A 25,772-nucleotide genomic window follows, 5' to 3' on the forward strand; every position below is an offset into this window, starting at 1 on the left:
GAGGAAGCCTGGGATTTGTTATGGCTATGTGAGTCAAAGCAAGCCTCCGTTCTCTTCTCCTTCCCCACCTGCTGGTCTGCTCCAATCTGGGTAATATGGGAAGAGATGGGGGTATCTTAGCTTAGCTCTATGCTACCCGGCTTTTCCAAGTGCCCAAAAAGTGCAGAGCGAAAACTTAGCCTTCCCTTCCCAGCTCTCAGCTGGATTAGGGAGCAGGAAATGGTCTTTGATCTTCTGCTCTTTTTCAGAGATCTTGTCCCTGACCCACTGTTGGAAAGATGGATATGGATTATATGGTCATTAACCTACAGAAAATCCAAGGAACAGTTCTGTTGTTTGGGGCATGTATGCATTGGCCGTATGCAGATACTCAGTGTGTCGGACATGTATCTAGCTTGCCCAGAGTTGGACAGGCCTACTTGGTGCATGGAGTGTGATCCTATTTTTCCACTGTGTGAAGATGTGCACACTTAGGGTGCAATCCTATGCATGTTTAGACAGAAAAAAGGCCTACAACTCCCAGCTATGTTGGTAGTTGAAGGAGGTTTTCTGTATAAGCAACCACTCATTTTTAAAAAAATTACAAATACAACAAGCTGAAACACAACAGCGTTTTTGCATTCTGGAAGAGAATTTTTAAAAGTCTTAGTTTTTTAATTCTTCAAAACCTGGATTCTTCAGTCCAACTATTCTGAATGGAACTCTCTCAGAAATCTCTCTGCAGTTGCCTTTGCTTCCATTGCTTCTCTCTCTTTCCTCTTCCCGTTTTGCAAATTCCTAAATCCCAGCATGAGGAAGAAAAGAATAAAGGCACGAGTCTCTTGCATTATTTTGAGCTATCTAGAAGTTTCCTCTTGATTTTGATGAGCACTGGACAAGTTTACAGAGTGAGGCGAAATATTGCAAAGTATGTTGGAGTGCAAGTATTCCCTAGTTTATAGAAAAAATGTCTGTATTTTATGTTGGTTCTTTACCAGCCCTGCTGGATTCATGCTGTTACTATCCATCATCGCCACCTGTGTTCCTGACATTTAGGAATGTATGAATTTAGCCTGCTGGAGGTTTCTCTGCAGGCCAGTGTTGATGACCTTTTTTAAGCCTAGGGGCCTCATTGCCAGTGACAAGTGCATGAGTGATATTAACCATAATGGATATACTTTCTGCCTTGCCTGTGTAGGCAAAGTCAGTATAGTATGTTGCACCCGAACTGGAGAGACACGGGTTCAAATCCCCATTCAGCTGTGACGCTACCTAGTGGACATGGTGCTGTTCCATCCCTGCCTAAACTACTCTACAGAGTCTTTGTGAGATTAGCTCACCACCAGTGTCCTAAAAAAAAGCTCCTCCCCTCACAGGCCAGGTAACCAACCACCATGCATGCTACCTTGAGCAACTACCATATTTCTTCGATTCTAAGACTCACTTTTCCCTCCATGTAAACACCTCTAAAAATGGGGTGCATCTTAGAATCGCAGGTATGTTTATTATTTCTTAGAATCAAAGCTTTTTTCCTGTTGGTTGTACTGAAATTAGTGTGCGTCTTACAATTGATAGCGTCTTAGAATTGAAGAAATACGGTAGTAACAAAGTTTGACACGTATGCAGTAAAATAAATATACATGCCCCTGTGCTATGCTTGGAGATACTGAGTTTTATATGTTAAGGACTTTGTTTTTTTCTTGAACTCAGGACATTTATTGTCTGTTTTATGCCTTATGTTCAGTTAATTGTTCTAAATTGCAATGGCCAATGGCTTGGTGCAAATAAAATTTGATTTGATTTGCCTCTGTGTTAGCATGGCTTAGAGTGGACACCAAAGGCTCTGCTCTAAAATATGAGAAGAATTAATGCAGAAGGCCTTGAAGAAGATGCTAAAGGCCTTTCCTTTTCCACGAGTAACCATAATTAGCCTCCTTGCATCTGATATTAAAAGGAAGCATTTGAAAGTCCCTTGGTACGAGTGGAGCCCTGTGCCTCGGCTTTGTTAGGAATTAACCCCTGTGCAAAAGTTTCTTTCTCTCCCTCCCCTCCCTGCAATCTCCCACTCTGCTTTCTCCATCAGAAGCAGCTTCACTGGTACATATACACATCAGCGATGACTTTTGAGGAGGAAGCTGCTCCTAGGGAGTGAGGTGCTCCTTCTTTTCTCCATAGCTTTCCTGCCTTTGGGGAAAGCCATCGGAGATGCTGCTTTGATCCGCTCCACTGTAGTGCATTTTTTATTCCGATCTCCGAGGCTGACCAAAGAAGGCTGTCTGCGGGAGCTGCAGTGCAGGGGCACAGGTCTTGCTGCAAAATAACGCAACAGCTGCTAAATGAGCAAGGAGGAGCTCCCTTTCGTTGCTTGCCTCTTAAGAAAATAACACATCCCTTCTGCTACTGGAGGGTGCTGACATTCTGGTAGTGTGCCCTAAGGCGGCGTCTCTAGACTTTGCTCAATTGACTGATTCTGTGCTCTCCCCAGGGTCAGCCCCTGTAGTGCTGTGCTCTTTCTTCCCTGCCTCCCCCAGAAGCCCACTTGTACTAATATATTTATCATTTCTCCCCAAATTCTGCCTGTGGTCATTCTACCAATGGTGAGCTTTCATAAGTTGTCTTCCCAGAATGTATAATTTTGTTTTGGTGGTGTTCTGCCCCCCCTCCCAAGCCCACCAGCAATAAACTGATTGTCTGGGCCACTGCACATGTAATGCTGCTGATTGCTTAACCATGATTTTAAAAAACAGGAGCAGCCTGCAGGATTCTTCCCCTACTGTAGTTTAGATTCACCCTGCAGGGCCTTACCAATGTAGCTCAAACATGCCATTGAATTCTGCAGTTAGTTAACCAGAATTCTGCTTAACTCAAGATCTGAAATCACAATTGGTTTCAGATCCTAACATAAGTGGGGATTTTGGTTAGCTCTAATCATGGTTAGTCCCTGCAGGAGCAAATGAGTTCTCTTGAAGGGAAATAAAGGAGAAGGAGAAAGCAATCCTGCAGCTTGCTCCTGATTAATAACCATGGTTAAGTAAATTAGTAGCATAATTCTGCACTTTGTCATCTATTCAAGGCAGTTTATTTATTTAGCACGTTTATAGCCCACCTTTCTTCCATCTGGAAACAAAGCCCTATGAGGAGAGACTGAAAGAACTGGGCATGTTTAGCCTGGAGAAGAGAAGATTGAGGGGAGACATGATAGCACTCTTCAACTACTTAACAGGTTGTCACACAGAGGAGGGCCAGGATCTCTTCTTGATCCTCCCAGAGTGCAGGACACAGAATAATGGGCTCAAGTTACAGGAAGCTAGATTCTGACTGGACATCAGGAAAAGCTTCCTGACTGTTAGAGCAGTACGACAATGGAACCAGTTACCTAGGGAGGTTGTGGGCTCTCCCACACTAGAGACCTTCAAGAGGCAGCTGGACAACCATCTGTTGGGTATGCTTTGAGGTGGATTCCTGCATTGAGCAGGGGGTTGGACTCGATGGCCTTATAGGCTCCTTCCAACTCTACTGTTCTATGATTCTATGAATTCAAGGTGGTGTTCATTGGGTTCCCAGTTAGTCTCCCATCCAGGCACTGACGAGAACCAAACCTACTTAGCTTTAGCAAGGTGGCTGCATCTGGTGCCCTCAGACCATGCTGTGGGACTCCACAGGTACTGTGCACATTATGACAGATGTCAACAATATTGACTGCATTGTTCCCTTGTGTAGACTTGCTACATATGTTTCTACATGCAAACACATTTTTGAAGTTAAGAAATTGAGTCTGCCACTGTCAGATAAAAAGCGCGTTCTAGAAACTTTTATCCGAATTGGTGACGGTCGTGTATTTTTCAAGCTTGTGTTGACATAGTTTGCTAGTGTTGACTTCAAAGGCAATAGGGGCTTTGGTATTATTGGAAGACTTAAGAAGTAATCTTATAAAGTGCAGAGCTGCCTGCCAAGTAGCTAAAGAGGCCAAGAGTGCATAAAGTATTGTCAGGCCTATGATGAAGAATGAGCAAATTGGACAGAGACAGAGGCCTAGTGAAAAGTGCTGCGTGCGAATAAATTCTTGTGCGTAAAACTACTTTTAAAAATAGCATCTTACTGACTAAGCTCACTGACTGCTTAAGAAACCTACTGGGTTTTTTTTTGGTTTTTTAAAATAAAAAATCTCCCTCCTCAGCCAAGAAATGCTGGCTTTAAAACAATGTTTTCCTACAGACATAATTAAAATTAATATCATTGGGTTCATTCAGCACAAGAAGCTGTTTCTAAAGGCGCAACTCATTCACATCCCTTCAAACCTAAAAGGTAGAAGAATGGGGTAGTGCTGGAGGGAAATGTCAGGGAGAGAGGCAGACAGATATTCAGTGTTCAGGGAAAAGGCCAGTATTCCAAATCTTAATGTAAAAGCTGTGAATAGTTGTGTTGCCCAACTAACGCCCTTTCCCCTTATAGAATGGCATGCAAAAAATGAGACAAATGCTGGACTCCAACATAAAAGCTATGAGAAAGGGGGAAATTGTGAGAGCAGAGTGAATTTGCCTGAAACAGAGGGGGGGAACCTATACAGTTTTAGAACTTATATGTAAGGAAAAGATTTGAGACCTGGCACAAGAAAATACATCTTTTCCTTACATATAACTTCTAAAACTGTAGAGGTTTTTTCCCCCTCTGTGTCTGAAGGAAATTCACTCTGCTCTCACAAATTCCCCCTTTCTAATAGCTTTTATGTTGGAGTCCAGTATTTGTCTCATTTTATACGTGCCATTTTATTTCAGATGTTTTATTTAATTGTGTATTTCTTCCTTTTACTATTTTCTTGGGTTTCTCTTTTTGGGTGGCTGACTAGAGCCAATGTATTTAAAGTAGTCTGTCTCATTTACACCAAGATCTTCAGACTGATTGTTAAAAAAAATACTAGGGCAGTGGTGGGCAACCTTTTTGGCCTTCCAGATGTTTTAGCATACAACTCCCATCAGCCCTGGCAGTACTGCCAATGGCAAGAGATGATGGGAGTTGTAGACTAAAAATCTGGAGGGCCACCCCTGTGCTAGAGGTTCTGTCAAACTTATATTAGTATTTTGATATGTATAGTCTTGCTCTTGGTTTTCAGAGACATTTTATTTATTTATTTATTTATTTATTTATTTATTTATTACATTTCTATACCGCCCAATAGCCGGAGCTCTCTGGGCGGTTCACAAAAATTAAAACCATTCAAAGTATAAAACAACAGTATAAACATACTGTGGTTACAGTAGTAGACTGTGTAAGTGCTCTTGGGTGATGCTAAGGCTAGGTGCAGATGTAATGTTCCCCCATCGCTTACATAAAGGTACTTGGAATCCTGCAAGCTTGCATGCTTCCTCCCCTTCTTTCGGCAAACTTTCTTCCCCATTTCAGCATTAAACATGGGGTAACATCACATTTGCATCAAGGTTAACACAGCCTATATTAACTTTTAGAACAGACTTTGGACCAAGGTTATAAGCTAGTTTTTAAAGCCTTATAATCTGTAGTGTTATCCTAGTTGCTGATAGTAATTATGGTAATTATGGTTAATAATGAAATGGGGAGAGGTGGCGATTTGGGAATGTGAGTTATGGATTGTGAAAGCCATTGATTGCTTCTGATTTCTTAACTATGATGAAGAGATTAGGAAGCCGTATGCCTACAGTGAGCCTGTGTGGCCTGGTGGTTTTATTTTATCTTGGAAATAGGGCATCTTCTGTTCAGTAAAAATACTTCATTCCAAAGAATCGGTAAAATTCCCTTGCATACTTTCAAGTAAAGCATTTCGGTAATCTGTGTATATTAGATAGTGGCGTTGTTGTTTTAAAAGGTTGGCACCTGTGGGTATTCTGCAAGATGGAAACAGAACGTCTCAGAGCAAAGGTGCTTACATATTCAAGTCATTATTATTTCAACCGTTTCCATTTTTGCAGCTCCCACAGGTGCTTCTTAAATAGAACGTTGTTTGCGCTTGGACACAATGTTTCCACAGTAAAAGCTTCACTTTTAAATACCATTTAGATCAGTAGCCAACTTCCCACTTTCCTTTCTACAATCATCTAGCCACAAACTAAATTTTGTTGATTAGAAAAGATGAGCTGCTTCTTCTTCTTCTTTTTTTTAAAGGACATCTTAATTCCTGGTGAATCATAATCTAGTCACATGTTGGGGAACTGAGCATTACTTTGAGCATCCCAAAATGTCTATCAGTTAAAAGTACATTAGATCAATAATTTTAGTAATTTCTGTGAAACTGCCCCAGTTTTGTGTCCAAATCTGGTCCCAATGGTAGTATGACTTACATTGAGCTTTCACATGCTTGGTGCTTATAACTGGGCAGTTGCCTCTGCGTTTTGCCCCTGAACTAGAGTGGTAGGTAGGTTCTGAAGTTTTCCACTTGCTTGTTTTCTGCTGCTAGCCAATGGTGGTGGTGGTGAAAGATGCCATTCTTTGTTTCTTGATAGGCACATGTTTTGGACTGTTGTAATCTTCATGTTGCCCTTCTCATTGTAGTCCTTCTTTTCCTTTGCAGGATGTTGCGTCTTCGTTTTCTCCCTGCCGTGGCAGGCTTAGCTGCCATTTCTAGGCGCCGTTATGGAACAGTCCATTCTGTCCATAGCCGACGCAGGCTAATGATGGTGGCTTTTGTAGGAACAGCAGCTGTAACGGCAAGCACTGGACTGCTCTGGAAAAGGTAGGTGCTTTGAACAGTCACTGCTCCTTTCTTTGTTTTTTTAACAGGACTGTTGCTTTAATAAGAAATAAAAATGTGTTTGCAGCTGTAAAGAAACAATCTTTGAATGAATCTTGCTTCTTGGTTGCATAATGTAGCTGGCCCTCATCTTTGTCGGAGATGAGAGGGAAGCAACTGAGTGGCAACGTTGGCTATGTTCCACATCCCCAGTAATTCTTAACCAGCCATCCTCTCCAAGATTGGTGCCTAGTGGCAATTTTTAGTAATACTTTATTTTATGAACACCCAAATAGCCCATGTAGCTTGAAGTTCTAGAATCTAGGTCATGTAATGTAGGATTGATGATTTCGTTTTTTACGGTTAATGACTGATTAGGCCATCTGTGCATTTGTTAGTTGCATGGAAGAGAGAACTCAGGTTACGCTTCAGCCAGCACTATAACACTTTAACAAACTTCTCCTTTCTGTGTGACTAAGGAAGGCACAGGAGCCTTATCCCATTGATAGTTGTGGGTGACCAACTGCTATATAGTGCTAATCTTGTGGTCACTTCTTTAAGTCCAGTGAATTCTATTTATCTGTCTAAAATGATTGTGAGGGTGTTGTTAAGGATGGAACCATAGGCTTTCCCAACCTTAATGGCTTGGGCAGGCCTGAGAAAAATCAAGTAAAATATACAAGGACGGTTTTAATAACATTCTGTCATCCTGTCATGTAGAATTTTGAAACCGCTTTGCAATGGCACATTGGGTCTATCCTGCAGACAAATGAGTTATACTATCTGAGTACAAATAGTGTTTGTTTTTATTTGAAAATGGCTTATTTTGTAAGTAGGCTGGGCAGGAATATGCTTACCTTAGGGATCACCAGCAGGAGGCCCTTGGCTTCTCCCTTGAGAAAAACTACCTAGTCCCAATTTCCAACTTGGAAAAGAGATGTAGAGAAAATGGCATCTCTAGCAACAGGACTTCTAGACATGGTGCCTTATTTGAGGCTTGGGAAGGGGTTGAGGTGCTCTTCCATTGCCCCTTGCTTTCTTCTTGAAGTGGCTCTGTGAGAGAAATGGTTGATGTTTATAAACCCCAATTACAATTATTTAAACACACCTTTTGCCCTGATCACTTAAGCCAATTTGACTGGAAGCCTCTTTCATCCTTTCTGGAATAATTTCGGCACAATTCCATCCGTGTCTACACAGCGTTCTCTGAGACTTATTCCCAGATAAATAAACTCAGGAATGCAGCCTCAGTGACTTTGGGCTTTGGCTCTAAGGGAATGGGATCCCATAGCTGCCCAGCCAATAAAAACACCTCCTGGTATTTCCTCTCAGTCCTGACTTGGCGTGTAGATGTTATCATTAAAAGGGCACTCCTGGTCAATCTTTGAGGTCATGATGGAAATCAAGGGCAATGGCACACCTCGAAACTACTGGGGTACCCCCCCCCCAATGGAATTCACAAGAATTTGTTTACACATTTGAAGGCAAAGTCCAAAGCAGCTCAAGGTTACATAAACTTCGGGGAGGGGGGATCCTTCTAATTGGTAACAGTAGCTATTTCAGAGTGAGGCTTTGTATAAATATTCTATCAGGGAAGCTTACCCACTGCAGAGATGATATAACACAATGCTTGTTTTCTCTCAATTAGTTAAGCAAATATGCTTTCATTGGTATATGAATCCTTGCTGTGCGGCAAAGCTGCAGGCTCCTGAGGGGTGGGAAGATAGTGGGTTTTTCTTTTTCAGAGCTTGCCGCCTGTGATGATATGTGACACTAATAAGGAGTGCGTGGCTTCCAACATTTTGGTTAACCTTGAATAGTCTATTTCTCGAGTTGTGACACTTCATCAAGAGTTCAATGAGAAGCCCCATTATAGTGATCCTTGTCAGCTGCAGGGGGGCAGGGGGTGGGGGCTTTGTTTCTGAAGATGAATTAGATTTGTGGATTTTCCCACAGCAGTTCTAATAGACTCTTCGGGGAATTGCTTCTTTTAAGTACACTGGAAGGTGCTGTGTATATTTATATGATGTGCGTTTTTTGTTTGTTTCTCAGAAGTTAGTATTACTTGTTAAGTGAAAGAGCATTCACGATAGAGGTTATCTTGAGTCACACGGGTATTTCCTCATGTTCATTTATTTATTACATTTTTATACCGCCCAAGAGCCAAAGCTCTCTCTGGGTGTTTTACGAAGATTAAAAGCCATAAAAATATAATATCGTAACGTAATATAAAAAACATTTACGTGCAGCATGCATACACAGACACACACAAAATTTAACCATCAACAATAAGAAATCTCAGAACCTGTTAAAACCCTTATCATATGCCATCAAATGCCTGAGAATAAGAGAAAGTTTTAACCTGGCACTGAAAAGATTAACAGTGTTGATGCCAGACAGGCCTCACTTGAATGATCAGCTACCAAGAAGGTCCTCTTTGTTGTTGCCACACTCTGAGCCTCACTCCGAGGAGCACTTGGAGAAGGATCTCAGATGGCGATCATGGTGTTCCAGTAGGTTCATACCAGGAGAGGTGCTCTGTCAGGTATTGTGGTCCCGACCTATGTAAGGGTTTATAGGTCAAAACCAGCACCTTCAATCAGGCTCAGAAATCTACAGGCAGTGGAACAGAATCAGGGTTATGTGTTTGGAACTACTGGTCTTTGTTATCAATCTGGCTACTCTGTTTTGCCCAAGCTGCAGCTTCTGAATCCTCTTCAAAGGCTGCCCCATGTAGAGTTCATTGCAGTAATCTGACTTGGAGGATAATCTATGAACATATTGTCCAGTCTCTGACTTTTGTGATCTCAGAAGCAGTCACAGTACCCTTTTTAAATGGCAGGTTGGATCCATACCTTATTTAGGGCAGATCCATTGAAATCAAGCCACTAAATTAGGTCCCATTAATTTCCAATGGGATTTATTTAAGCATGACTTAAGTCTGGCTCCAACTTGGCATGTTTAAATGCTTGTCCAGTTGGCTGGATGACTATCCTAAAATATTAACTTGAGAGAAGTGGGTATATCATATCTCCAATAGTAAGAGATGACAGTTGCTATGCTCATTCCAGTAACTTTTGATAGAAAAGCTCGTAGGAGGGAAGAAAAAGTGCTGCCTCAGTAGTTCTTTCATTTATACCTGCTGTAAAAAATGCTTGAATTCAGCTTTAAAAACCTGTGTGATGAGTAGAGAGAATGGTCAAGGTTACTGATTGGCCACTTCAGAAGCAATACTAAAAACTTATGATGCTTTTTCCAAAATCCTAAAACATGCTGCTGACTATCTTTACTCTAATCCAGTAAGGTAGGCGACCCTTGTGTTACCTCCCTATTCAAGTTGCGTTGTGTGGGCGGGCTGAGGCTGGAAAGTTAGTGGTCTTCAATAACCATAGGGGAGATTTGAACTGGTGACCCCCTCCCTCTACATTAAAGTAAAGATGGAGGTTTCATAGCTTTATGTATTATATTTTATTTAGTATTGTTCCCCGCCTCGATCCAGAGGGAGGGTAATAAATACATTATTATTATTATTATTATTATTATTATTATTATTATTATTTATTTGTAGTTAAAAACCATTGGGACTGCTGTGGCAATACGAGTGGTACAGTGTAGATAGTTATGCTAACTGAGCAACATACAGCATTAAACTTCTATCTTTTCAGCCCAGGACTATCTTTAGTCAAAATATGCATTTGGGAACTCATTTACTGTTTTGCTTTGTTTTTAAACCATCTATTTGAATGGTGGTAGTGCTACTGTTCCAACCCAACTTAGGACAGTCTGCAACTTAGTAGTGGATTCTAACCCACCCACCATTTGAAGACCAGTTGCATAGAGAGACTGAGCATGATTTTCGAGATATTTTTTCTAGATTTTCTTATATTGAAAGTCTTTTTCAAATTAGCAATAATTATGCCCCCCGCCCCCGGCTGTGGCTTGGTAAGAGTTCTGGAAGGCAGTTTATTATAGAAGGTTACTTGGAAGTATCGGAGGTAAGACTGAAGGTGAGGAGAACAAGCAAATAAAAATGTAATGTGTTAATAATGGGCTCAAATTACAGGAAGCCAGATTCTGGCTGGACATCAGGAAAAAAATCCTGACTGTTAGAGCAGTACAACAATGGAAGCAATTATCTAGGGAAGTTGTGGCTTCTTCCACACTAGAGGCATTCAAGAGGCAGCTGGACAGCCATCTGTCAGAGATGCTTTAAGGTGGATTCCTGCATTGAGCTGGGGGTTGGACTCGATGGCTCCTTAGGCCCCTTCCAACTCTACTTTTCTAGGATTCTATTAAGTTCCAAGATGGGTGTATTGGCAAAAGTAAAGGTGATATGTGGTGGTTGATCATCACCAGGTACAAATACGGAGCCTATGGAAGCTGTTAATAACATGACACTGGGCTATCCTGGACTTGCTATGCTTACTCTATCTAGAGAGAACATTTCTAATATTCTAGTTGGCTGAAATGGAAGTTGTCTTTCAGTAATAGAAATGCTTTTACAGAGATTTCACAATGCAGTTTCAGAGAGAGAGAGAGAGCCCCTGTGGGGCAGGGGGGGCGAACTTGGAGTTTCACAATGGCAATAGAAGTAACTATTGAAGAAGTAAATATTTCAGAGTGATTTATTTATATTTTTTACAAGAATGACAGAAATCCAAACCCAGTTATTATCTAAGCTACATAACACTAAGATGAGCACAATTAACTTTACAGTTGAGGACAATTTTTATTTTGTAAATGTGAATTAAAACGCCTGAGCCCATACACACTTACAAGAGATCAGTCTTGCATATAGCTTCTTCACTGCTTCAGTGCAATGTCTATGGCTGGAGTTTTCTACCATTCCCTAGCCTTTTCCCATCTCTTCTACTACTAGTCAAGAAGGCAAGAAAGAAAAGGTCTCACCAAGATCTGAGAGTGCAGCATCCTAGTAAATCAGAGACTTTTAAAGCAGTGACCAAGGAACATTTTTTTCTCAATGGCTTGACCACGTTCTTCCTGTAATTTTGATGCCTTGTTCAGATGTCACATTAAACCAGGAATCCTGTCTTAATAAATGACAATGTGAACAGGCAGTTCACTCCTACCTTTGTGGTGGTGAATATATCAACCAGGAAGTTTTGCATTAAATCTGAACTCAGGATTGTGGTTAAAGTTGTCTTCCAAACTTACCTTGTTTGGGCACACTTAACATTGCATCCAAGCCCAGGATTATGGTTAAGTGTGCCCAAACAAGCTAAGGGTTTTCTCTGTTGTGGCACCCTGCTTGTGGAATATCCCCCTCTTGGAGGCCCAACTGATGCCAACACTGGCTTTATTTCGGTGCCAAGTTAAAACATGGCTTTTTAATCAAAGCCTTCAAGGGCTAAATTCTCCATGGTTACATATAGTTTTCATTTATTGTAATTGTTTTATTGCTTTTAAAAATGTTCTACTGGTTTTAATTTGTTAATGATTTCATACACGTTTAGCTTTGTAAATTATTTATGTTTATATTGCTCTGATTTGATCTGTACGCGATCTTGAGATCCCAGTGATAATAGGGCAGGATACAAATGTTCTAATAAATAAATAAATAAATAAATAAATAAGATTGGAAACCAGTTTTAAACCTAAAGTTGTCTTAGGAATCCTGGCTTGTTTGGGCACAGCTAAACATAATCCCAGGTTTGGATGTAATGCAAAGCTATCCTTTGCTGGTTTGTTGACTTAAGTCTGCGAAGGGAGAAGTGAACTACTCATTCACATTGTAATTTTTTAATCCAGGATTCCTGATTTAATGTCCAAACAAGTCCTTTCACTCTTCTAGCCTCCCTTTTAGGGTTGGTGCACATATTATGCAGCAGGCGGGTATTCTTGTTGCCCTCTGTATGTCTCTTGGTGAACAAAGTTTCAAGGGGCAACGTTGTCCGATAAACACAGGATGGCATTCACTGGACATATGCTAGCATGATGTGATTCATCATGACTCCAGTGTGGGCCCAAAAGCTCCTTAAAAGTTACTAACCCACAAACATTTCTAAGTTGTCCAGCTGCATCTACTTCCATTGGTCCCTTCAGGCATGTAGTTGACCCCAAGAGTACAAAAGAACGAATTCTCTTCCTTCTTAGTGAAGCGTCCCAACCTGGAAGTGATTCTTGCATCTCTAGGCTAGTAGCCATTTATAAGCTTGGTTTACAGATACTTGTCTTTCCTTCAAAGACTGCTGTATGTGAACAGGCCCTTGTATGGTTATTCCCTCTCCCTTGGAATCATATTTCTTTAACTCTGCTAGCACACTCCAGATTACAGTTGATGACCACTTTTATATTTTTAATCCTATCCTGAATCTGCAGAGTCACAGCATGATCATTACTCTGAACCAGCCTTCTCCAACCTACTGCCCTCCAGATGTTTTTGACAGGAGGCCATGTTGATTGGGGGTGATGGGAGTTCAAGTCCAAAACATCTGGAAAGTACCAGGTTGGGAAAGGCTGCTTAGAGCTGAGCTGGTAATCTGGAGCTCCCTCGCAGCAGATGCTTATGGATGAACCTTGGGTAACTATTACCATGTGCGTCTTTCCCAAAATAAATAGAAAACCAGCGAGACGGTTCAAAATCTGTTGTCAACAACAGCAGCAACAACAAAAGCTCCTGGTTCAAGTTGTGCTGTACAGGTTCTTCTTGGCGCCAAGGCTTCAGAGTTTTGAAGGGCGTCCTGAAAGTCTAACATATTACTTGCAGGTGATTTGGCTTCTCTTATTGCTGTTGAATAACCGGAAGTAAGAGATTTGTATTTGTAGGGAAACGAAAGTCCTCCCAGTGTGTGGTGAAGTCAGTTTGAAGCCTCTGACTCAAGAGATAGGTATTGCTTAGCCCATTTCAGGCAGAGGAATTCTATTAGGTGTATTTGAATATTTATGGCTGTGCATGTTTTAGTGACTCATTATGAAATCACTAGAATAATTGGTATTTTATTATTAGCATGAGGAATGCTTTGAGGTGTGGTAATTGTTCCATGCCAATTTCTTCACCTGAAGCAGGAAACCACTGCAAGTAATTCTGAGATGAAAATGTTCATGCACTGCATATTAGCTACAAAGGAATTTTCTTAGCTCTTAAATGTTGCTTTTATTTCTGTCTATTGGTTTTTATAGAGCAGCATGGGCACCCTCTGGTGGATAACTTGGGTCATAGCTTTCAAAGTGTGATGTGTTAGTACATTCTAGTAGGAAGCTGAAATAATGCTAATACACTCAGTACATAAACTAAGATTGACCATGTGTCACTTCAGAAGACTTTGATGCTGCTTAACAAGTCTGTTTTTGGATCAAGTCTGAAAATTTGCTCTCAAAATATATTGGTCATTATTTTCCTTTTTTTGCCCTTCTTACATTTTGCTCCCTCCTCAATTCAGTATGCTGGTTTTTATCTAAATAGTAAGGATAGAGTCAGCTTGTTGCTCCTCACCTGTAGGAGATATGTGAATTGTCTTACTTTGCTATAGACATGCTAGGTAAAATGCTAGGTAAACATGCTAGGTAAACAGAAATACAACTTCTGCTTATTACAAGTAAATAGTGCACTCCTAGTTGCCAAGGGAAACGGACTGAAAGAGTCAGTTCACATGATCAGTTTGCCCACTGTGGCTTACTTAAGCCACGGGCAGCTGCGGCACCTGTGGGTGGCCATTTGGAATATTCGGGCTGCAACTATAGTTGCTGTAATGCCCACACCTGGCAGGGGGGGTTGTTGGCACAGTTATCAAACCACCCACAATGTAAAACAGCCCTTGGATTCAAAACTCGCTTGTCACGCGCCACAATCCACTCCAGCTTATAAGCCACGGTGGGCTGTGGTGATCATGCAAATGGAGTGAAAGTCTCAGAAACAAAATCTCTAGATTTATCAAAGCATAACAATCATGCAATAGCCACAGTAGGTAGTTAAATATCCTTATGTTCCATCAGTTTAAATGAATCTTGAGTGCTTATAATCAGACTTGGAGTTTGCAGCCAATATATGTGTTTCTTGGCTATTCTGCAGTTGGCTAGCATTCCTCTCAGCTGCATTGCTTCAAATGTCCCCATATACCCTCTTAGAAACTCGCTAACTTATTCTTTATTAGATTTCTAGTATATAACTGCAGAGCAGATGATAATAAAGTGTTTCCAAGTAAAAATCTGTATATCACTCTTATATATGTGAGTCTTAAAATTCTAATGTTTCCTTGTAATATAAGCATGGCTGTAACAGAAACTTACATTTAATCCAACGATGGACCTTAGTAGTTTATATTATGCTGGGAAAAAATCCATAATACTAAAGTTGAATCATCCATGTCCTGCTTTCTGCAATTAATAGAGTTTTTCCATGGCTTACATATCTGGATTTGGGAGGTTAACTGCATTTGTCCAGAATAATTCAAGAAATACTTGCAACGCATCATGAGTAACTACACTGCTCTTGCAAATAGTCTTCTTGCCTGGCTGGAAGGGAGAACAGAACAGAGTTCAGCAAAGCTAATGATAAATCTGTTGAGTAGGCCATCAATAATACTTGTTTAACGTATTAGACCTTGTGCAGATGTAATATTCCTCATCTAACTATGGCTAGGAGAGGCTGCGTGCTTCTTAAACTCCACTCCTCTCATGGATTCTTTTCTTTCTTTCTTTCTTTCTTTCTTTATGTGTGTGTGTGGGGGGGGGGGGAACCTAACATCTGCACTAACCCAAATTTGCAAACCTGCTTCAAATTGTGGTTTTAAGCTAACCGTGGGTTGTGTGAACATCAGTGCAGATGCAATTTTGCATTAAGATCAATGTCAAAGAGGGGAAAGGGAAGGTTGATTTATGCATGAGAGGGAAGGGAAGGAAGATACAAGCTTTTGTCACTCTTGAACCCACCCGCCTGGCTTTGCTCAGAGTTTGGGAATGTGACATTTTCTTTGGACCTCCCTGTCTTAATCCTTTTGACAGTAAAGCAGAATATTTAGTAAATGTATTGAACTACTTGGAAAACTTCTCACCAGACCTTCCAGCATTTCGCTCTTTAGCAGCCACGTTACAGATTCCTTTTCATAGGATATCTTGTCATCTTTCCTTCTCTGAAGATTTTTACTGAGGCATTTTCCATCTCTGTTTCTACTGTGACAACAGGTCTAAGCGTAATTTCTGATAGCTGGGTTTTCCTCTCAACAATATGTCTTACAATGTTTTTTTGTTTTCTGTTTCGGAGATGGGGAAAGTTTTCTGTAACCGTCATTTTCTAATGTCTTTGCATTCATTGTACTATTATTGTAAAAAGTTTACCCTTTTCAATCCAGTGCTTCTATGTTGGGAAATCTAACATTTCCCAATATAACATTTCACTCAACCTCCCCAAATTTATTTATTTATTTGGAGGGATGGGGGGTGGGAAGAAGAAGAATAGCATGCTTGATCATGTGGTTATAGGAGGGACATACTTAGCAATAGAGCACATGCTATGTATACAGAAGGACTGTGGCATCTGCTGTTAAAATAGGGGAGGGGTAGAAGCTCAAGCTCATGGATCAAATCCAACCCTCCTAGAGTCTCAAGTCTGGACCTCCAAGGTTCTGCAGATGGCGACGCCCCTACTGATTTTGGGGGGCTATAGTCAATTTCTGTGGTGCAGTCCCAGGGTCAAACTAGAAGGTAGTGGGGGGGGACATGTTGGCACCCCAAAATAGACAGATCAAGGGTTTTGATTAATCACACAGAGAGCCAGTGTGGTGTAGTCTGGGAGTCAGGGGATCCAGGTTCTAGTCCCCACTCGGCCACGGAAGCTTACTGGGTGACTTTGGGCCATTCACAGATTCTCAGCCCAATCTACCTCACAAGGTGGTTGTTGTGAGGATAAAATGGAGAGGAGGCTTATGTACACCACCTTGGGTTCCTTGGAGGAGAAAAGGTGGGATATAAATGTAATAATAGATAGAATAAATAAATAAAATAAACTTGATACATGGTTTGATACTACGTAGAGTTCCATTCAATTTTTTTGCCAGTTCTTACAACACGTACGTAAAACGTGCTGACCTGAAAGTATTTGATAAAACTGATCAGGACTTCAACTGGTGAACATATTCTCTAGAATTCTGGAGAAGTGAAATATGTAAACCACCCAAGTATAACAAAATTTTCAATGTGACATAAATGGAATGAGGAACAACAGTGAAATGAATAGTTTAATTGTAGAAAGAAGAAGTATAACATTCATTCACTGGCTTTCTTCCAGTGATAGTAAGAGATCGACCTGAAAGCTCTAGGAATGTTTTTTTTTCAGGAGCCAGCAAATACACACAACAAATATGGCAATCCCCATGTTAGCTACGACGTATCCTTTATACTTACAAAGTCTTCACGCTGTTACGTCACAATAATCCCACTCCAATGTTAACAATAATCCTGCCGTTGGATACTGTTGAGATATGTCACCCTAGGGAGAAATCGTTTATACCTTGAGGAGCTGAAATAAGGAAAGAGGATTTTTTTTAATCAAGCAGGCCTTGGTGAAGTTGTTTACTGCTACAACATCACTAATTATTGTGCAGGTGCATAAGCAAGGCCTTTCAGTGCAATTTCATAGATTTTTAAGGCAATGACATAATTGCATAATTGTTAAAGCCAGTATGTGTTCCATTGGGAGGGGTCTTATGCATCCAGTAATGACTAATGAGGTATGTGGCTATGTCATAGAATTGACAAGTAATAAATTAAGTCTTTAAATGGAAAAACATGTTCCTGTTCTAGTCAACTGAGTCCTGTACTTTACTTTAGAGAGTGTGTTCTGTAGGCAAAGTACACCTTGGCCAGATCTACACCAAGCAGCCCTGGATTAACCAATAATAATAACAATAATAATAATAAAATTATTTATTTGTTACCCGCCTCTCCCTCTGGATCGAGGCGGGGTACAACACAAATAAAAACACCATAAAATACATACAACTAATTCAAACGTTTAAAACCAGTGCATCATTAAAAGCAGCACACCATTGAAAAAGGCATCTTAAAATTCAACTGGGTAGGCCTGCCAGAAGAGATCAGTCTTTATGGCTTTCTTAAATTCTGGAAGACTGTTAAGTTGATGAATCTCTCCCGGCAAGCCATTCCACAAACTGGGATATAAGCAATATAAGCACGTGCTTAGGGAACAAAGGTAAGGGGGGCACCACCAAAATCTAAAAGTATGCTCTCGAGATCACATAATTTCAGTAGAGATAATACCAGATCTTATTTTGTCTTATAATCTTTTGGAGGGTGATTAAAAATTGTTTTCAATAAATTTTTGCATTTGCATTTCCCCCTTATAACAGCTTTATTAAAAAATGCATAAAACAGTGATAAAAATTTGCATTTTTTTCTATTGCCCTAGTTATAAATAAGTAATTGGCTTATATTGCTTGCTGCTATTTAGTGTTAAATAAATATAATAAAAAAGTTTATATTTAATATAGTTGTGTGTTCTGGCGTGGGGGATGGCCTTGAAGAAAACTGAGTTTTTAATGTCTTATTTCACCTTCAGCACTTACTGAGTCTTAATGTCTTGCCAGCTGAGCAATAGAAGGGCCAAAGGGGCGCCATTATTGGGCTGTGCTTAGGGCATCAGCTGGCCTTAATCCGGCCCTGACACCAAGCAGGATATGACACTTTGAAAAAGGTTTGAAAACTGTATATGCTGGGTTGCATCAGTTGTCACTACTGTTATAAACTGTTCTAAAGCAGTAGTGTAGATCCTACCCTTATTTCCTTTTCTTGTTTATTGTCTAGCATGTAATGCAGCCTTGCAGCTAGTCTCTTCTCTCATAACTTAGGGATTCTGCTTGGGTTGCTTGCCAGACCCACTGGTCAAGCTGTCTTATGACTCATACAACTGATTAATTGTGAATGGGTGTGGGCTCATGTGATGCGCTCTCTCCTTGTGCACCGTGATTCTTTTAACTCCTGGTTAGTACAAGTCATAATTGGCCATTCTATCTGAACTGGCAAATGTTGGTTTATACTTGACTTGTTTGAAAGAGTAAGCCAAGCTTCCAGATCTATTGAAAACTAATCTCTTTGTTAAATACTTTGTTATGCTTTCTGCATGGAGAGAAATCCTTATAATGGGGCGCTACCTCTCCTCTGGATCTCATGCAAAGATATGCTGAGACATCACTTGGGCTGGAAAATCATTTGGACTTATTTGCTTTGCTCTCCACAGCTTGTTCCGTAGTACTTTCTACCGCAAAAAACTGTGTGTGTTGTAAATCATCATTTGAAGTATTTAATTCTTGTGTGCAAGAACTCAAATCCACAAAAATGAAAATAGAGAAACTTAAGTGGGGAAATAGCTCTCGTCCTCTTAACCCCCAAACTACTAGTTTCAAATTTACCAGTTGGCACAGTTGTCTATAATTGTAATTCTTCAACTTTTAATGAATCTGGTGCTGCATAGTTCTGTAATGCTGTGCTAGTGCTCCCATCCCAAAGATGCACCTCATAAAAAGTCAATACCAGTGCTTGTTGCAAATGAATGTTTGGAAACCAGGGAGGGCAACACAGAGGTAACAACATAATGCCTTCTGTTGGGGAATAATGTTGCGGTTGAGGTGAGTTAGGAAGAACTTTATTGCTCAAGTGCCGATGGCTAAGCTTTTAACTTCCTGGCATTATTACATTACACCTAACTAAGCTGTGCATAATTATCTATGAGGTTGTGTTTTTTATCAGTTTACTCTGTATTAGCAAGACTAGGCATCTTTGTCAGCAAGAAATGCTTTAGAAATGGGCTAGTGCACATTTGATTATTTTTATATACCAAGCAAGGGGAATTTATTTTTACTACTAAGATGATGCAGATATAAGCCTTTGACTAAAATGCCTTAGTCTAAACACCTAATACTTTAAATATCCAGTGCACCTGACAAAATGGCCTAGCTTTTCTTTTCCAAAGGAATTGCATTTCAAGCATTTTCCATGTGCACAGGCAGGAATCCCCACCCCCCACCTCCTACCAGTAGTTATGTCTACCAGGAGTAGATTACAAATATCTCCCAGTACTCACTTCTTACTTACACTTTCCTGGATTGTTGAATAATGTTTCCAATGGCCCATTCCTCCCTGGTGCTTGTCTTCCTGTGTACTCATCGTGCCCAATCTCCCCCCACCCCCTGGTCATACCTGATTTGAAATATTCAGCTCCTTGTCAACCCCCTCCTCAGGGTTCATATGGTTTAAAATTGGAGCTAGTCCCTATGAAAAATAACCATCCATGCTTCCTGCAAATGAGTTTAAGACTCTTTTGTGATGCTGTCTGGCCTAGATTATTTTTTTTTTTTTTAATAATAATTTTTATTCATTTTCAACACTATATAAACATAGATAAACATTTCCAAAATATAACTGAAACAAACACAATAAGAAAAAAAAATACATCAAATATCTGCTGCATACATATTGAATAATTGTTGAGTACAAATATCAAAAACTATTACATATGCCTTATCACACTACAACATCTTCATTCTTAACATAAAAGTGCACCCCCCACCTCGGGATCATTCTTGAGTCCAAAATCTAATCATTTCTTCTGCTGGTGGTTTCCCACTTCCCTTAGTAAACACGAACACTAGGAACTGTTTCCAGATTCCTTCAAACTCATTTATTTTAGTTACGCCTTTTCTCCACTTAATATTGCATGTCAGTTTATCATTAATGGCTATGTCCCATACTACTTTATACCATTCCTCAATAGAATATTCCCCTTGGATCTTCCAGTTCCTAGCTATCATCAATCGTGCTGCAACCAACAAACTCGATATCAGCTCTATAGTTCCTTTTCCACACTTTATATCTTCAAATAGTGACAGCAATGCTATTTTTGGTGTTTGTTCTATTTTCATTCCCACTATTTCTTCAATTTCTGAGAACACCATCTTCCATAATCTTTGTACATATTTGCATTGCCACCACATATGTAAATACGTTCCTTTTTCCCCACATCCTCTCCAACAATTTGCTGAATGTTGATCACTTATCTTATTCAATCTAACCGGGGTTAGGTACCACCTCCATAAAATTTTAAAATAATTCTCCTTTATTCTTACTGATAAACTTCTCAACACTCTTTGTTTCCATAGTCCCTCCCAGCTCTGTCGCCCTATTTGTATCTTCAAATCTGATTCCCAAATCATTTTCTCTGTATTCTCTCTAAACTCCTTCTCTAACAATATTTTATATATTTCACTCATTAATCCTTTTGAAACTATACTACCTCCTTTTCCTTTCTCCTTACTTACTACTAATTCTTCAAACCTCGTCATCTTTCTGCACATTCTATTATCTTTAATCCACTTTTTATTCCATTGTTCTAATTGACCATATTCTAACCAAGATAGCTTCTTCTCCTTTAACAAATTTTCCATATCCTCTCTTGTTTTAATATCTCTTACCCAATCCTTTAATTTTATTTTATTTTTCTCTTTTAATATTTTACATAATCTGCCCTTTAGATCCTCTGGGAAATTCTTTAACATTATTATCGGTGCTAAGGGAGAGTTGCTCGGAAGCAGCTTCCCTTTAAATTTACTCCAAATTTCCCATTGAGTCCTCAGGAGTGGATTATCTATACTTCCAACCCACTTTCTTCCTCCATCTTTAAAAAAAACATTCTCCAGATTCATCTCTACCTTACTTATGATTTTTTCTTCCATCCAATATAAATCTCCTACTCCCGTAATTGCTTCTACAACATGTCTTAATCTATTTGCTACGTAGTATAATTTTATGTTTGGGAGACCCATTCCCCCCTTTTTTTGGCTTAGGTACCAATTATTTTTATTCACTCTTGCTCTCTTTTCTCCATTACAATATTTATTAATAATATTTTGCCAACTTTTTATCTCGGTTTCTGATATTTTTATAGGTAGCATCCTAAATACAAAATTAATTTTAGCTAATATCTTCATTTTTATCAAAGCTATTCTCCCAAACCAAGATAAATTTAATCTTTTATATTTCTCCAATTTCTCTAGTACCTCCTTCTTTAACCTCGTTAAATTTTCCCTTTCTAAATTCTCTAGATTTTTTGTAATTTTAATTCCCAAATATTTAATCTCGTTCTTAACTTTCAATTCCATTCCCTTAAATTCCCAATCCTTTTCTTCCTTCTTAGTATAGTTAAACAACATCATCTCTGATTTAGACCAATTTATTTTTAACCCTGTAATTTCCTCAAATTCCCTCAACTGATATTTAATTCTTTCTAATTTTCTTAATGGATTCTTAATGGTCAATAAAGTATCATCCGCAAACATGTTTAGCTTTATTTCCCTTACCTCTCCAATTCCTTCTAATTCTTTATCCTCCCTTAGTGCCTTCGCCAAAACTTCCATAACCATTACAAAAAGGACCGGCGAGAGCGGACATCCTTGTCTTGTTCCTCTGGCTAGTCGTATCTTTTCAGTAAGTCCGTCATTTACCACCACTACCGCCGTATTTTGGGAATATAGCTGTTCTATTACATTTTTAAATTTATTTCCAAATCCCAATTTATCTATAATACTCTTTAGTGCCTGCCAGCTCACACAATCAAAAGCTTTAAAAATATCTAATGCCATAATACCTGCCTTAATATTTGCTTTTTTTATTACATTTATTACATTTAAAACTCTACCCACTAAATTATGCATATGTCTTCCTACCACAAACCCACATTGATCTGCTCCTATATATTCTGCCAAAAATTTATTTAGTCGTTTGGCCATAATAGATGTAAAAATTTTAGCATCCTGATTTATTAAAGAAATAGGTCTATAAGAATCGGGATTAGTCAAATCTTTATCTGGTTTTGGGATCAGAATTATCACTGAATGTTCCCATGATTCAGGTATCTTCTCTCCTGATAATATCCTATTATAAAGTTCCATTAATTTTGGAACTAAACAATCTTTGAAGACCTTATAATATTCTGGACCCAAACCATCTGCTCCTGGTGATTTACCCACTTTTAACTTATCAATAACCTCTTCAACTTCTCTTTGAGTTATTACTGACTCCATTAACTCCTTATATTCTGATTTTATTTCCTTCTTTATAAACCTTCCAATATACTCCTCCACCTTTTCTTGTTGAATTTCTTTACCCTTGTACAATTCCTGATAAAATTCCTGAAAAATTTTTATTTTAGCTTTCATTGCATGACAATAATTCCCTCGGCTATCTTTCAACGTTTCTATCCCATTCCTCCCTTTTTCTTTTTGTGTGAGCTTGGCAAGCAACCTCGAGTTCTTATCACTGTTTTCAAAATATTCCCTTTTCATATACATTAAATTCTTTTGAATCTCTTCTATATTTAAGTTTTCTAATTGTTTCTTCTTAGCTTGTATTTCCACTAATTTATATTTATCTTTACTTCGCCAATATCTTTCCTCCAAGTTTTTAATTTCTATCTCTAACTTTTCCTGTTCTGCACGTTGTTGTCTTTTTAAACTACATGTTTCTCTAATACAGATTCCTCTTGCTACAGCCTTCATGGTGTCCCAAATGACTGACCCAGCTGTTCCTCCTTTTTCATTAATTTCCCATGACTCCGACAGTTCCTTCCGAATTTTATCTACTATTTTATTGTATTTCAATATCTTTGTGTTCAACTTCCATCTATATGCCTCTTTATAATCTTTCTTAACTGTAAATTCTAAACTTAACAAGGCATGATCAGTTACTTTTATTACCCCCATTTCCATTTTACAAATCCTCGTTGCAAAGTCTTTTGAAACAAATATATGATCTATCCTGGAGTATGTATGATGAACTGGGGAAAAGTATGAAAATCCAGGCCTATTCCCGTTAAGTAAGCGCCACGAATCTAAATAATCATTTTCTTTTACTAACTTATTCAATATAGTCATATTGTTCCTCTTTTCAGCATTAGTGGGATTTGACCTGTCCCTTTTATTATCCATAACCATATTAAAATCCCCAGCTAATATAGCATACCCCTCCTTAAATTCTTCTATTTCTTTAAACAACTTTATAAAAAACTCTCTATGCCTCTCATTTGGGGCATAAACATTAATCAAAGTATAGACCTTTCCCTCAATTTTACCTTTTAACATAAGATATCTACCCTTATCATCCTTTTTTACCTCTTCTAATGTAAACCCACTTTTTTTTGAAATCAAAGTGGCCACTCCATTTTTTTTTGATGTCCCTAATGACTTTTCATAATAGGCTAACCACTTTAATTTTATCATATTCGAATTCTCGGAGCCTTGGTGTGTCTCTTGGATCATTATAATATCTGATCCCTCTTTATTAAGCATTTGTTCTATTCTCTTCCTTTTCACGACTGCCCCTAAACCTTTAACATTGAGTGTTGATACCTTTATCTTTTTATCCATAATCACCCTTTTGAAATCTCTTCCGATCCCTTGTGCTCAGCAATTCAAACTTGCTTACATAAAAACACAAACTCCATACATAAAACCCCCACCCTCCTACCCCAATCCCTCCTCCCTTACCTTCCCCCCCTCCCCACCCCCCCACTCTAATCCCCCCCCATATCCCCGTGAGTCTAGTACTCCAGCCATCTACTTTAAAGGGGGAGGGGGGAGGCAGTGCTGTGCCTGGCCGGCAGGTTTCTATGTTAACATTTTTATTTGCAATTATCTCCAAACATAATTAACAATTCTCTTACTCTCCAGATGTCCCAGCCTCATTCCCTCCCCCACCCACTCCAGCCCCATCTGCTTCCCCATCCAGACCCAGCCTCTTCAGCAAATCTTTACCTTGATCCAATGAGGTTACTCTGTGTTCCCTCCTCCCATATGTAAATCTTAAAAAAACCGGGTAACCCCATGCATAAGGAATTTTATTCTTCATTAATGTTTCCGTTATTGGTTTAAGACTACGTCTCCAATTTAATGTGCATTGAGAAAGATCATTGTAAATTTGCACTGGTCTGCCTTTACACTGTATCTGAACCTTAGATCTCAATTCTTTCATAATTTGCTCTTTTTTGTAATAGTTACCAAATTTCACCAATACGTCTCTAGTCCCTTTGTAGTTTTGCCCCCCCACACGGTGGACTCGGTCCAGATCCGATCCATCTATTGGTATGTCAGGCATCAGCTCCTTGAACCAGTTCACGATAATTTCTCTAAGATCTTCTCCTTGCGTCTCCTTCAGCTGCTTTATTCGAAGCGAAGATCTACGAGATTGATCTTCCAAGAAAATCAAACGCAATTCCCATTCTTTAAATTGTATATTAATTGATTTTTCGAAAGCCTCTTGTTTCTTCTGGTCCAGATCCGCTTTAGCCTCTATCTCTTTGATCTTATCCAAATTTTCCATCGCTTTATCCGCAATAGTACGCATTTGTTTTCTGAATTCACTCATATGCTGATCCATTTTTTAAAAAATAATAATGTTATTTTCTGCTATAATAGCCTTGATTTCCATTAAAGAGGGAGGGTTACTACCACTTTCTTTTCCCCCTTCAGCCATGTTTTTTTCTTTATTTGGTATTGTATCCAAAGAGACTGGGTCTATATCTTCCTCTTCCTGTTCAACTCCAGGGGCTGTACTTTCCAGGAAGGAGAGGTAAGCCAAATTATGATTTGAAGGTTTCTTTTTTTGTATATTAAGCTTTTCCCAACTTTTGATCTTTTTTTTTTTAACGTTGGGCATGGGTCCCTTCTGGGTAGGGCATAAATCTTAGAGTCCAACTCTCTTCCTTAGCAACTTATGCTGGCTTCTCTATTATATAGCACTCACAGCTCCTTCTTCACGAGGAGGGGGGAAATATCCAGTTCACAACAGCATTCACTAGAGGGGATCAGATTTAATCATTCACAGTCTCTCAGCATCCCACATCTCCCTCACCGAATGCCAAATGCAGCTTTTTTCGCCCCTTCACCCCCCCTTCTCGCCACGCCAATAAATCCAATCAACCACTTCCACCTTAGAAAGCCAGCATTTCAATCGTTCCCATGTGAGATAAAGATGAAAGGTTATAACACAAATCAATGTCCAGCAAGCGTAAATTCCTTCTTTTTAAACTGCGTCAGAGTCAGCATTTACTTTACTTTCACTTTTGATAGAG

The 25,772-nt window shown here is 39.3% G+C and overlaps 1 protein-coding gene across 1 annotated transcript in view; it reads left to right on the forward strand.

The window, feature by feature from the left end:
• MICU1 (mitochondrial calcium uptake 1) overlaps positions 1-25,772 on the forward strand; it is a 170,675-nt gene that overhangs the window by 14,047 nt on the left and 130,856 nt on the right. Inside the window, exon 2 of the mRNA XM_063132984.1 lies at positions 6,521-6,682. Within this exon, the coding sequence (XP_062989054.1) occupies positions 6,522-6,682 (161 nt within the window). The 5' untranslated portion in view covers position 6,521. The remainder of the gene's footprint in view (positions 1-6,520; positions 6,683-25,772) is intronic.

Source organism: Elgaria multicarinata, chromosome 8 (genome assembly GCF_023053635.1).
Source record: "Elgaria multicarinata webbii isolate HBS135686 ecotype San Diego chromosome 8, rElgMul1.1.pri, whole genome shotgun sequence".
NCBI lineage: Eukaryota > Metazoa > Chordata > Lepidosauria > Squamata > Anguidae > Elgaria > Elgaria multicarinata.